Source organism: Cottoperca gobio, chromosome 21 (assembly GCF_900634415.1).
Source record: "Cottoperca gobio chromosome 21, fCotGob3.1, whole genome shotgun sequence".
Lineage (NCBI taxonomy): Eukaryota > Metazoa > Chordata > Actinopteri > Perciformes > Bovichtidae > Cottoperca > Cottoperca gobio.
This window is the reverse complement of record NC_041375.1, coordinates 11,370,491-11,383,359: the sequence shown is the minus strand read 5'-3', so window position 1 is coordinate 11,383,359 and position 12,869 is coordinate 11,370,491. Positions and strand designations below refer to the sequence as shown.

The window sequence follows — 12,869 nt, the reverse complement described above, 5'->3', positions numbered from 1 at the left end:
GGCCTGTGGTGACATAGGCGTGGATGCTTGTCAAGCCTGGATCCGCCATGCCAGAGGGTTTTTCCCCCATTGCTTAGCAAGAGAAAACATTGCGTGTGATGTAGATGAAGTCCTCTGTCTGGACCCAGCACAAAGGTGTGATGCTGCTGAGGCAGAATGAATCGTACAATGACGTTTTTTGCAGTTGGTTTTGTAATGTGCTTTTCATTTACGTATTAAGTTTTCTTTGTTATTTGTATAAGTTGGGATAATTGTACTTTTGCAAAATGTGTTCATTTACAATAAAAATAAATCAAACTGGATGCAATGTTTTAATTTTTTGTATGTAGTGTCTAATGAATGCTCTGTAGGTTTTTCTATTTTGACTGGAAAAGTGCATGATCTGAAAGCATTGTTTGATTTGTGCCAAAGTCTGTGGTTTTGTGAATGTAGCTTGAGTTTTGTATTTAAAGTTTTGAGAAAATGGTTGAAGGTTTCAAGAAATGTGTTTTAGCAATCGTAAAAAACTGTAATGTTAGTAGTAATATAATTGACAATAATTTAAGAGACATTTGTTAGGTCAAAATGGCTCATTGGAGAGTGCTTGAAAAACTTAAGAAACATGTAAAACTAAATCAAACTTTTATCTCTCCTCCATAGTTTGTACAAAATTGTGCACCTTTTATACTTGAACATTGTGTTGACAAGGCCTAACTTGTTTTTAATAGCAACACTCTAAACATTTTCCTTAATATAATAATTAATGATAAATACTAATCTGATCATCCTGAAATTACTTTCACAATTTGTTAGATGACTTGTAAATGTCAACCATTTCTTCAGAAATTTGAACTGCCATCCCATTAATAAAAATGTAGCTAAATTGGTCTTGTGTCATTAATCTGGATGTCCTGTTTGTAGTGCTATAGCTGTCATAGCATAATTATAAATAAATAGATACATTTGGAAAAACTAGAGTTAAGAGTAGACATGCCTCTGCGTTCACTGGGATAATTATCTCAAGCAAGTTTTAAGTCTCTGCAAGTTGATTTTCATGGGAAAAGCTCAAAGATCAGTCTCAAAGACTAGGCAGTCTTTGAGACTGATCTTTGAGCTTTTCCCAAGATAGTGAACCAATAAAATTATGTATCTTACTTTTTTAATGGATGGTCCTGTAGTCAATGTAGGAGCCAATTGGCGCCCCTGCTATAAATTGGAACCAATGTTTGACGACGGTGGTGTTCCTCCGGGAGGTAAACATTGTTGACCACACACACTCACACTCACACTCGTGGCCAATCACGCCGAGGGTGCGTTTGCGCCCAAACCTAAATTATTATATTAATGAATGTTATTCTTGTTAGCTGATGGTTAAAGCTGATTCAATAATATTATTTTAATAAATGTTCTGCATTTAACCTGGTTCGAGGTTGTTTATTTTGTATTGTTAACAACATTTAAAAAAAACTTTATTAGTACATTTGTAATTACGGGGTTGCCAGGTTGGTAGTGGCTTGTCGTAGGGGTTCGGACTATGCTACCTTACAAACCTGGCAACCTTGACTATGCGCTGGATACAGCAGACAGTATGGCGGACAGCGAAAGCGATTTGGAAACAGACAGGCTTGAATTAGCTCTGGACACGTTGTGTGAAAGACACTGCAGCGACCAGTCGTCTCTAAAGAGCAAAGACTATTGCTCTGAGTTTTGTGAGGTATGTTAGACTCCATGTTGTCTGATTGTCTCCATAGTCTGCGTCTGTTTATTGCTCAATGCTAGTAGCGTTTCTAGCTAACTTTAGCCTCCAGACTAGCTCTATTTATTGTGTAGCTAAATTGTGTAGCTAAGACTGACATAGCCCGTCAGAAACACAACGTAACTGGTTAATTAAATGAAGATAGATATAAACGGTGCTACCGGCTAGGTGACTTCATGTACTACTCATGTTTCTGGAGATATCTGCCTGACATTTGATAATGCTTAGCTTCATAACTAGCGTAACGTAACTATAGTCAGTTGAGTGGAGCGTATCTATGCTCCCAGGGTCCTATGCTCCACAACTTAATATTCGGTTAATAGTTCACATTGACGAAACCTTTCAAATGTGTATATATATGTTTCCATTAGTCAAATGTTGAAACCATCCAACGGATTGCTGCTTGGCGGGCAGGACTGTTTTCGTTTTGCTTTAGACATTGATATCTTCACAGTGGCTGAACGGAGTTGTACCATCAAGCTTCTTTAGAAACAGCCATCTCTCTTCATTCGTTTGCAGTTTGAACATTTCCAATCTCTTGCAATCTTAGTTTAGATCAGTAACATAGGGCACTGGGAACATGGGGATGATCTCAAGGTAAACTGAGTTTATTAACCGTGTTGCTAGCATATTTCTTCTAGCAGCTGCTATTAAAACTTTGTTTTAAAATAAATTAAGGACAACGCAAAATAGCCTGTTCTCAAATGTCAGTAGTTGAGATGAAATGCTAGGTGGATGCAAAACGATATAAATCACCACTAGGGAACTTGATTTATATTGCAGTTTATATATATATATATATATATATATATATATATATATATATATATATATATATATATATATATATATTAATCATGTATCAGCAGTAAAGTTAGTTTAAACACTAGCTTCAATGCAAATTATACTTTAGGACCCAAGAATCGTTGTATGTGTCCCTTGTTCGAGTCATGCATTTGTCAGATTTTAGCCTTGTTTATAATATCTTATTCCAGATTACTACACAATACACAATCGTATAGTTTGTCCTACCTTTCCTAGAGTTTCTGTTCATGAAGATGTCGGAGTAATAGCATGAAAACAGCTTAAAAACATTACAATATATCACACTACAATATGCTCAAGTAAGCGCCACAGTTTGTAAACACTGGTTAAAACGTTTTGAGAGATTGTGAAAGTTGAGGAAATGCTTTATTAGTCGTTTAATGAGTAGTTCCTGTCATTATGTTGCACACAATGAATATTATAACAATGTTACAAAAGTCAATAATTTAGAATACTACTTCTGTATGGACACAGTAATAAATACTTATTATAATGTTATATATTGCCATGATTCATTCGTTAGATTCCTTCCTTTGTATTGTTGTTGGGCAGGTACTTGTGACATACCAGTCACACCCAAGTGATCTGTAGTTTTGTGCAAACCAAATGCAATGTTCTGTTGTGCTTTACTTTTATAAAAGGGATCAAATTTGCATTGATGGTTTAATGTTCAATTTCCATGGCCACATCATTGGTTTACCAAATTAGACTGACATGACTGTTATTGTCTACACACATAGTGCCTACTTTATTGGCACATTAGGAAGGTCATACTTTTAAAACAAATATTTGTAATGATGTGTTTTTAATAGAAATTAATTTCCCCAACCAGAGCCACCGGTTATATCGGTAATAAAATACAGTCCAAACGGAATATTCTGGAGCATAGTGTTAGAGCTGGCTAACTATTGGCCATTACAACAATAGCAGTTTAAATTGTTCACTTTACCAGATGTTGGATTGTCCACCAACACATCATGTACCCCAGGCAGTGCTGTCTTTAACAAGTGAAGCTAATAGTCTAGATTATATTGCAGGCACATGATAATAACGTGGTTAAATGTAATTAAAGTTCCAATGGGATCAAAGTGCATGACTACAAATGTGTCCCCTCTCTGGTGATCCGTTGAAATAACCAACTATTTCATATTTCTGTATTGTTCCTGCACAGTTGGTCGAGGAGTACACGGGGCAATGGCAAGTTCCTCTCCCTCAGCTGAAGGTGCTGCGGACTGCACTCTGCCGTTTCACCAAAGCCTCTGCTGCCTTCCCCGATGACTGTCAGCACACCCACTATGTTCTCAGCAGCATGGCCCTGTAAGTAGTTTCTTACATGTAAGCTTTTTTTTGTTGTTGATGAACAGGCGCACTGTATTTCCTCTTATTTCAGTAACGGTTACCTGAAAGCCTCATGCATCAACTTTAAAGCTACTTAAGAGACAATGAAAATGGTTAATCAGTGTTTAAAAGTGTAAGGTATTAGCTTTTTTATTAGAAGACAATGTTGATGTTTCGAGCGGCAAATAACCCTTTAGTTTTACTAAATAATTATTAACCAACTCTTTGTATATGCATACTGTTAATCTAAACATAAACCAAAGGCCGCAGTGAAAGCAGCCTTGTTTGCTTGTTGTTAAGAGAAATGCCTGAGCGTACCTTTTTAAGCGTACTAAAGCGTACTAAAGATATCTTTTCTGCCCGCTTTTGCAAACCAGTAGAGCTACAGCAAAACAGCAGCTCAGTGGCCCAGCATGGTGTCATTATTTACTCTTTGAAAGGAGCACTTGTATGGAAAATAACTGCTAAGGGTTTCATGAGCTGAACTTATGCTTTAAGATGTTATGTCACTTACTGTGAGATGTATGAATGTAACTAATGTTCCTCTCATTGTCTTGCAGGAGCTTTTTTGAACTGATGCTGTTCTTCAGCAAAGAAGAATTTGTGGAAGAGCCTTTAAAAGACATCCTTGATTCCTTTCAGGTGACACAAACTGCCTCAATCTTTAGTTTTCCTATTCGCACAACACACTTTGATAAGAGCCAGTTGCCATACCTGCCATTAGTTAGTTGTGAGTGATGAGTAAAAGTTACCAGCACCTAGCCGACAGCATAAAAATAATAATTCATGAATGTTTGCCACTGCAACTCTTATCCATCGGGACTTTGATCGCTGTAGTACGCAATTGTGAACAAATCTCAAAAGATTTGAATGAACCAATTATTTTCCCACTCTTTGCAGGGGTGCCACTCTCAGCTCTTGAGGCACAGGAACAACTACCTTCAGCGTGTGAAGCTGATCATCAAAGCGGGCGGCCCATGGGAGAACCCAGTGCTGCAAGGAATCCTGAAGGAGGCCGACTTGCCACCGAAAGAGGGTAGGCTCATGGCCGTATTTAATAGCTGATCGAGCATACACACAGAGAACAGAGTGTTACCCCCACTCCTGTGACCAGACTTGCTATCCAGCAGCTGACAATGTTTTTAGCAAAACGATTAGCTGATTGTGAGCTGTTTCTTATAATGGAGTAATAATAATTTACTACTAAACTCAAGGGCCTGTGTAGAATTGTAATGACACCACCAACATTGTTAATCTATTTAACATTACCCTCGCCAACACCTGCAACACCCATATCATCTTTACTAACTCGTGTAATTCCCTTCCTGGCAGTCGAGGACTACTTAAGCTCAGAGTTGCCAGTATTCTTTGAGCTGCGGATTCGCTATCTGCAGGCCTGCGAACGAATGCAAGAGGCCATGTCCCTTTCTAAAAGCTGCCTGGAAAATCGCGAGGCTGGAAAGCATCTGTACTTCCATCAGGCCTACCTGACCTGCCTCTACAAGGCCTCGCTGCACGAACACCTTCACAAGGAGGTAAGAGACAGAAAGTTACACAAGTCAAGATGGGAACCGGATCACAGCGCATTGCATGTTCTCTAAGAGTTGCACTATGATATTAATAGTCAAATGTATAAATCACCCAGTAATAATGTAATAAATATTCAAATTTGACTCATTATTATGATGCTTTATAAAAATGACGTTTGTCAACGCTTTGTAATTTAGTTGAACTCTGTAATTATGAGCAGCCAGTTGAATAGATGCTTCTTGTAATCCTGGTATCCCATGGTGATTGCATTGCATTTTGATCGTTTTGTATTTGGAGTTGATGTACGTGCTCCTCCTTATCGTCTTCCTCAGATGGCAGAGATAGATGGCCGTGATGCGGTGGAGATCATCTGCAACACAGAGAGGGTTGAAAAAGATGATCTTCTGCTGTCGCTGTGTAAAGCTTTTCTTACCCAGCAGCTACACAATGGAGACATGTACTACATCTGGTAAGAATGACCTTCAGACACATCACACTAAGACTACATCAGACTACCCTCACTGTCAGGTTCTGTAATTTCCCCAGTGTTTGCTCAATGCATAATAAATCTTGCAGTAAGTGGAGCTGTTGTCAGCATGCACAGTTTGATATGCTGGTTACTTAGGAATTATAACAGTTGTAGCTTTAATTAACATATAACTCATGTCTTTGGCTTGTCCTCCGCTGCCCCCTGCAGGGACCTGGTGTTCATCTGGAGCAGGTTGCACCTCAGGGCCCATCTCTCCAGACATGGCTTCCTGGCCGAGTGCTTGCAGTTGGCTTCTTCCGCTACTAACGTCAGAGCCATCTTCCCCTTCATCAAACTGGTCACCACAGAGGTGCGCATGACATCGCAGCATCATATTTTGCCATGCTGTGTTTCTCAGGACAAATGATAAGAAAGTATTTATATTAATATAACATTATTGAACAAACTGACAGCACGTCCTTCTGACACGCGCCTCCTACCTGAGGAAGACATTTGTCAGACGCAAACATCCTTTTACACTGTAATCACACAGCTTCAGTTCATTTAGTCATTAGGTCAAAATGAAAATATCCATTTTATTCTCTCCTCTTAATCATTTGAGTCTCCTATCTACCATTTTACCTTGTTTTAACCACTCGTTTGTTTTTGGACAGCTGGGAGTTGAAGGCGTCCACGTCTGTGTGGAGCTTTGTGCCAGGGCCTTGCAGCTTGGTGACATGCAGGCTGACGGTGTAACCCGGTCCCTTGTCTGCAAGACCATCGCCTTCCTGCTACCTCATGACCTGGAGATCTGTCGAGCGTGTGCACTGCTGGTCTTCTGCCAGGAACGCAGCCTGGAAGCTTACCAAACTGTGTGCCTGCTTTACAATCATCCTGACCAGGAGCCGCATCCCCACAACAGCCCTGTCGTCACCAGCGTGCGCTTCCGTATTCTGCAGGTCGGAGGAGTTGAAGAGAGTTGATGATATTGTCTGATGTAATGATGCGTTGGATATATTTACGTTAGGATTTGTGCCTAAGATTTTTGTGTGTCTTTGTTTTCCAGATACTCAAGGCGCGCCTGTGTTTTGACCCAGAGTTTTGGAACCTCCTGACCCTCAGGACTCATTGCTTGGAGTTGATGAGTGACAAGGTCATGAAGGCTGCTGTTCTCAGTGAGATGAAGGAGGAAGAGGAGAAGGAATACAGCGAAGAGCTGTTAGTAAATAAGTGTGACTCCTGCACTCCAGGTTTGAATTCCTGTCAGTGCGCTGAGGAGGCTGTGAACCGAGACCTCCCAGAGGAGCAGACTGTGGCTGCAGAGACAGAGAGGTGTGTTGCCCCATCAAACAACGCTCTTCTGAAGAGGAGGAAATGGAGGAAAAGGCTTCGTAGGAGAAACCAATCTGTGTCTGACGATGAGGCCGACGTTGGTGACGATCCAGAGATCAAATACAATCTCAAATCCACCTCTGTAGGCAATAAGCCTGTGTATTCACTAAGACGCAATCACACTAACAGGGAAAATTCAGCTTCTGTAAAAGCCCCTCTAAACCCCAAGAGAGAATACTTGTCTAGATGTGTGAAGAGCCAAATTTTGAAAAGGAAGGGTCGGAAAAAAAGATGGTTGCAGGGTCTTCCGAGGCTGGAGCAGGTGCAGACGGTTAAAGAGAAGAAGGTCGAAGTTCAAGAGACGGTCAAAGTTATAGGGAAAAAGCGGGGACGGAAGCCTTTACAGAAGCTGGAACTCTCCTTCCCTGATAATGAAATATCTCGGACAGAGGAGGAGTCTGGTTTTGAGGAGATAACTGACCCAAAAGACAAAGAGCTGGATATGCCTCACCTGGAGAATGAACTTGAACTCACGAGTGAACAGAAAGAGAATGAATTTCAGCAGATGGATGATCTTGAGAGGGAAAATGCACTTGAGAAACATCCTGACTTGGTCTGTGGTAGCAGTATCAATGAACAAACCCATAAGGAACCTCAAACACAGTTCTGTGACGTTCTTCGTGGTGAGCCTCAAGCTGCTGCTCCTGCTGTTGAAGCTGATCCTGCGCTTGATGGTCCACCCTTAGAGTTATTGGATTGTCCAATAGAATTTTTACACAGCTACTCTCTTAAACCCAGAAAGCCTGATGGTGAGAAATCGCAACCTCCAGAGTCCTCAGCACCAGGTGAAGTTAATGGCGACACAGAACAGGAGCCGCAACCCGGAGTGGAAACAGAAGTGCGTCCCAATGAGGTCAGTTGTTCCTCTGTAATTACTGTAATGTATTACTAATGAATGTATCTTCATCTTGCCTTAGTTGTCAGACTCTTTAGCAGCATTTAGCTTTGAATGAACTATAGACTACTGATGTCAAACCATTAATCAGAAAGAATACTTTGCATTTACTGCCTACACATAGGAAGACCTGAGGCGGTCCAAGTGCCTTTTGGTTACAATTCTATTGTGCTGACTTTTTCTGTTGAACTCGTAGCACTAAGGTTGTTGTCTTTTCTGCAGGTGAAAGCCAAGAGAACGTGGAAGGACAGAATGCTCCGTACTCAACAATATGCCCACTTGATATACCACTGCAACTTCTGCCGCAAAGACTATAAAGGCTTGAATGTTATGAGGCACGCTCTCTCACACCTTAAGAGTAGGAAACTTAAATGTATACTCTGTGGAAAGCGCTTTAAACAGCTCACCTTTGCCAAAAAGCACGTCATGGACCACATTGATGAAATGTGCAAGCAGAAACCCCCTGATAAGGACACATGCACTGACACTCCAACTGCTAATGGTATAACGGATAATATGGAAAATCTGCCTCAGCATAAAAACCACACTTTCATTTCCAATGAGGAGACTTCTGAACAGAAACCCGGAGCCAAAAGTAAAGTGTCGAGCCTCAAGAGGGAAGATCGAATCATCAGGAACCTCCGCACCCTCATCAAGAAGACATCTGTGCTTCACAAGAAGTGCAAGAACCCTAACTCCAATATATTCAAGCAGGTAGACTTCAAGGATGAGCATGTGGTCATTAAAGATGGCCTGGTGATCGTAAAGCATCCATCTGTGATGGTGAAGCTGGCGGAAGGAGAAGGGGGGGCGAAGCCAGCAGGAGAAAATGGCTATGGTGTTGACCTCACGTACCACTTGTGCCCCTCAGAGTCCTGTGATAGAGTATTCTTGAGGATCAGCACCACACTAACTAAGCATGCCATCAAATGCCATATTGGCGAAGAGAGGGTGCTGGAGAAGACTTTTGTGTGGGCCAAACACAAGTGCACCCTTTGCCTCAGGTAAGACGAACAGGATATCAGGCATCACAGACTTCCTTATGGAGAGTTTAACGTAACCATCTTCAAACTTCTATCTGCTCTATTATTGTACAATTATTTGTGTACGGGTACAAGTTTAAAGGTGGGAAATTAGATGGCTGCTACATTACAGCATCCATTATTGTCTAGTGTAGCTGTCCTATCTCATGTTCCACATCTAGAGCCAACCTATATCAGTGGTGGAAATGAAATGTATGTAAGTTATGAACCTGTCAGCCACACATGGCTTCACTTATGAGCAATCGTATGTGGGACAGATAATGTAACACATGGAGGATGGTGGCACACCAGTAGAGTTTAAAGCGCTTACCTAGCTTAAAGGGACAGCGCCTCCCCCCCCCCCCCCAACCTATCAACCTATATTATTTTGGAGTGAGTTACTGAGTGTTGGAGATATTGGCCGTAGGGATGTCTGCCTTCTCTCGAATATGATGGAACTAGATGGCAACCAGCCAACCATTTAACGGCGCACAAGGACACGTGCATCTACTCTTGGATGGCGTGGTTTGGTAAAAAATAAAAACATTTCCTGTATGAAACTGCTCACAACAAAGTCTGGATTTGCGTTGAGTTTGGGGTGAGCTGTCCCTTTCTTAAATACAATTTGCAGTACTTTTTGAGATTCCAGAGTTTTAAAGACTTAACCATTGGTTGATGTTTGTAAATTGGCAAAGTTCACATAATGCAAAATCAGGATCACAACTATTATGTTCTTCCCCTGAGGTGCCTGATGTGCAAGAATTGTTTTCAAATTTCAAAAATGTTCTTGCATTTAAATGATTTTTAACTTGTGCTGACTGTGCTTTACTCCAACAGGCAGATACAGTTTCTCCAGCATTATAAGGACCACATGAAGCTCCACGATACTGCTCTCCAGCACTTCTGCTACCACCAAGAGTGTAACCAGCGCTTCCCGACACAGCAGGAATTAAAGGACCATGTCAATACTCACCATACCTACAGACCTCAATGTCCATTCACAGACTGTGAGAAGCTATTCTCAAGCCTTCAAGGGCTCTATGACCATGAATGGAGACACTACATTCCAGCGCCTCAAAAAGAGGATCTAGAGTTGGGACTCGGCAGACAGAAGCCGCAAAATGCCGAAGCTCCGTGGAAGCAGAGAGTGAAAGTGGAGGAGATCTGGCTGCAGAGTAAAAAGGTGCAGAGGGAGAGTCTGGCTCTTGATCATGTTGAGGCCTCAAATCTTCAGGATTTCAGAGAAATTAAATCTGAACATCAGCCTTTTGAAATAAGTGTCCCAGACGGTAATCAGCCTGATAATTGTTCAGAGAACACGGTCAAGCGTGAGCCCACGGACGACGGCAAGGCCGCCATGAATGGACATGAGGATGAGACGAGAAACCAAGTGTCGGAGGAAAATATCTCCACTTCCAACACTGGTGCTGCTGCAGCGACTCCAAAGAAGAGCTGTCGAAAAAGAACACCGGCCGAGTGGGATCCCTTGAATGTCAAAGACATTGAGGATTTGTCCACGTTGTCTGAGGGAGTCCAGCGGCCACTGGGAGAGCCACACATCACTGAGCACAAAACCTTCAAACCTGAAGATCCCGTGTATGCGACATTTGTCAAAGCCCCCTTCGTCCGGCCGCCACCCTCCACCTACCTGGATGAAGCTCGGCTCTCGATGCGCAAGAGGAGGACCCCTGATGTCGTTGCTCCAAAGAAAAATACTTACTGGAGCAATAAGAAAAAGAAGGAGGCTTGCCAAGAAGAGCAGAAGCAGGAGGATAATGTGCCGTCAGTGCAGAAGATCAGGCATCGCTGTGACAAATGTCTTTCCTCTTTCAGCAGCGTGGAAGAATTACAGAAACACCAAGTGCTGAACACCTGCTCGGCACTCTTTGGCTTCGATTCAGACGATGAAAGTAAGTATGCTTGATGCACTGATTTCATTAGGCATTACTAACCCACTTGAACCACTGGATAATCTATTTGTTTTTTGTTTTAGGTTAGTGGTGAGTGAAGAGGAGCTGTAACCAGGGTGACTACCATACTCTGCCACCTGGCTCAGGGCATTCATAAAGGAACCCTTTCCTAATATTCAGTTTGATACTTGTTTAATTCCTGAATACCAGTTTTGTAGAGAAAGATGTGCCAAAATTGTTAATTGGAGGATTTTGATAAAACCTTTTTTGAAGCAATAATTTTGACGGCTCAAACTAGTTTTTGAACAAATAGTTTTTCCTGAAAACATCATCAGTGTGCGCTTTGTCAAAAACAAATCTGTGATGCATGTACATATATATATTCATTTGTCTTTTCAAACAACATTGGTTATAAAAACACATGTTGTGTCTTCAGCAAATCTAAAAGTAAACTGACAAACCAAATATGTCCCAGGACAGCCTCCCAGAATAAGCAATCACAATAGTTGTCCTTGTACAAATACTCTTATGTCCTGCCTTAAAAAAAAAAAACTTGTAATCACAGTATTCCTATTTTAAATGATTCAATGTTCCTTTGCTGGACTCACCATACAGTGTAACTGAAAGTTATTTATGTTTCCTTTCAGTTTGTCCTGTTGACACTATGTAGCACATGTGCATGTGGGTCATATATTGAAGCCTTTAACAGTCAGCTAAAGTAAGCCTGAATGTAGGTCATTTTAAAAAACTTTTACAATTAATTGACATTTCATTTAAAATAACTTTTTTCTTTTTGGATCATGTGAATCTAAATAAATGTGCATGTATTTTAAGCCTCTGATTTTAACAAAGATAATAGATAAAGGTTCCCCTCTACAGACAATAATTACATTTAACCTGTAATCTGTTAAGAATCTATCTTTGATTTTGTTTTTCTCCTCATGCTTGGCGGCACAGGGACTTCTGGCTTTCCCACCTGTGTTATGTTGTCCTTCGAGTATGGAGTTACATGCATTATGTCATAAGCAGTGTTTGCAACTGTATAAAATATTGTCAAAAAAACACATTCATTGTTGGAAAGATGAGCTGTGTGTGTGTGTGTGTTCACTCGGTGTGTTCACTCGGTGTTAAGCATGATTGTTTAATTATTGTAGTCTTCCAAATGAGTCATGCACAACTCTGAGCTTTGGTCTCTGGGTGTGTAAATAGTCTCACTAGAAGTGACTAACGGTGGATATGTGGTGGTTCTACATCTCTCTGCTGTTAATGTATTTTAATTCTACATAAATCCTCTGAACCCTCGTCACAAACGGTAACAGGATGTTTTTTCAGCCTAATTTGTTTGGACTACTGACTAGTCCTCGGGTCATCTGGCAACATGAATCACTTACTCATTAAAATTATTCACAATTGTATTAGTGCCAAGATTGAATCAGTGTTTGACTTTAGGAAAGAACCATTAAAATCAGGAATAGTTTGTTTGCTTTGAATTTCAAATGTTCAGATTAACTCGTCTGTTATGTATATACTTTTGTGATGGTTGATCTGTATAATAACTTTTTATTAATGTAAGGTTTTTTTATGAGACTGCACTCCTGCTTATTTATATGTACAAATGTTAATATTTTGGATTTGTAAAAGTATTGACGATTCACCATCTATTTTTTGTAAAGAAAATGATTTAATTTGTTTGAATAAACGAATGAAACTAAAGTGATAATTGTTGATTCCTTCAGTGTCATCTGCATTAAAG

The 12,869-nt window shown here is 40.7% G+C and overlaps 1 protein-coding gene across 1 annotated transcript; it reads left to right on the top strand.

Annotated features, from left to right (window-relative positions):
• The first annotated feature begins 1,517 nt into the window (after positions 1 to 1,517).
• znf654 (zinc finger protein 654) lies at positions 1,518 to 12,829 on the top strand. The gene is made up of 12 exons (XM_029459812.1): positions 1,518 to 1,693; positions 3,732 to 3,877; positions 4,459 to 4,540; positions 4,799 to 4,934; positions 5,231 to 5,433; positions 5,761 to 5,897; positions 6,126 to 6,267; positions 6,572 to 6,856; positions 6,964 to 8,142; positions 8,407 to 9,188; positions 10,044 to 11,116; positions 11,200 to 12,829. The coding sequence occupies exons 1-12, from the start codon at positions 1,568 to 1,570 to the stop codon at positions 11,202 to 11,204; spliced, it is 4,296 nt and encodes a 1,431-aa protein (XP_029315672.1). The 5' UTR covers positions 1,518 to 1,567; the 3' UTR covers positions 11,205 to 12,829.
• The last annotated feature ends 40 nt before the right edge of the window (positions 12,830 to 12,869 follow it).

Bases quoted from the DNA above. Each gene is read 5' to 3' on its own strand.
- znf654 (XM_029459812.1), top strand. From the start codon at position 1,568: ATGGCGGACAGCGAAAGCGATTTGGAAACAGACAGGCTTGAATTAGCT. The intron at 6,857-6,963 runs GTCGGAGGAGTT...TTTGTTTTCCAG, and splicing joins TGCGCTTCCGTATTCTGCAG to ATACTCAAGGCGCGCCTGTG. The intron at 9,189-10,043 runs GTAAGACGAACA...TTACTCCAACAG, and splicing joins AAGTGCACCCTTTGCCTCAG to GCAGATACAGTTTCTCCAGC.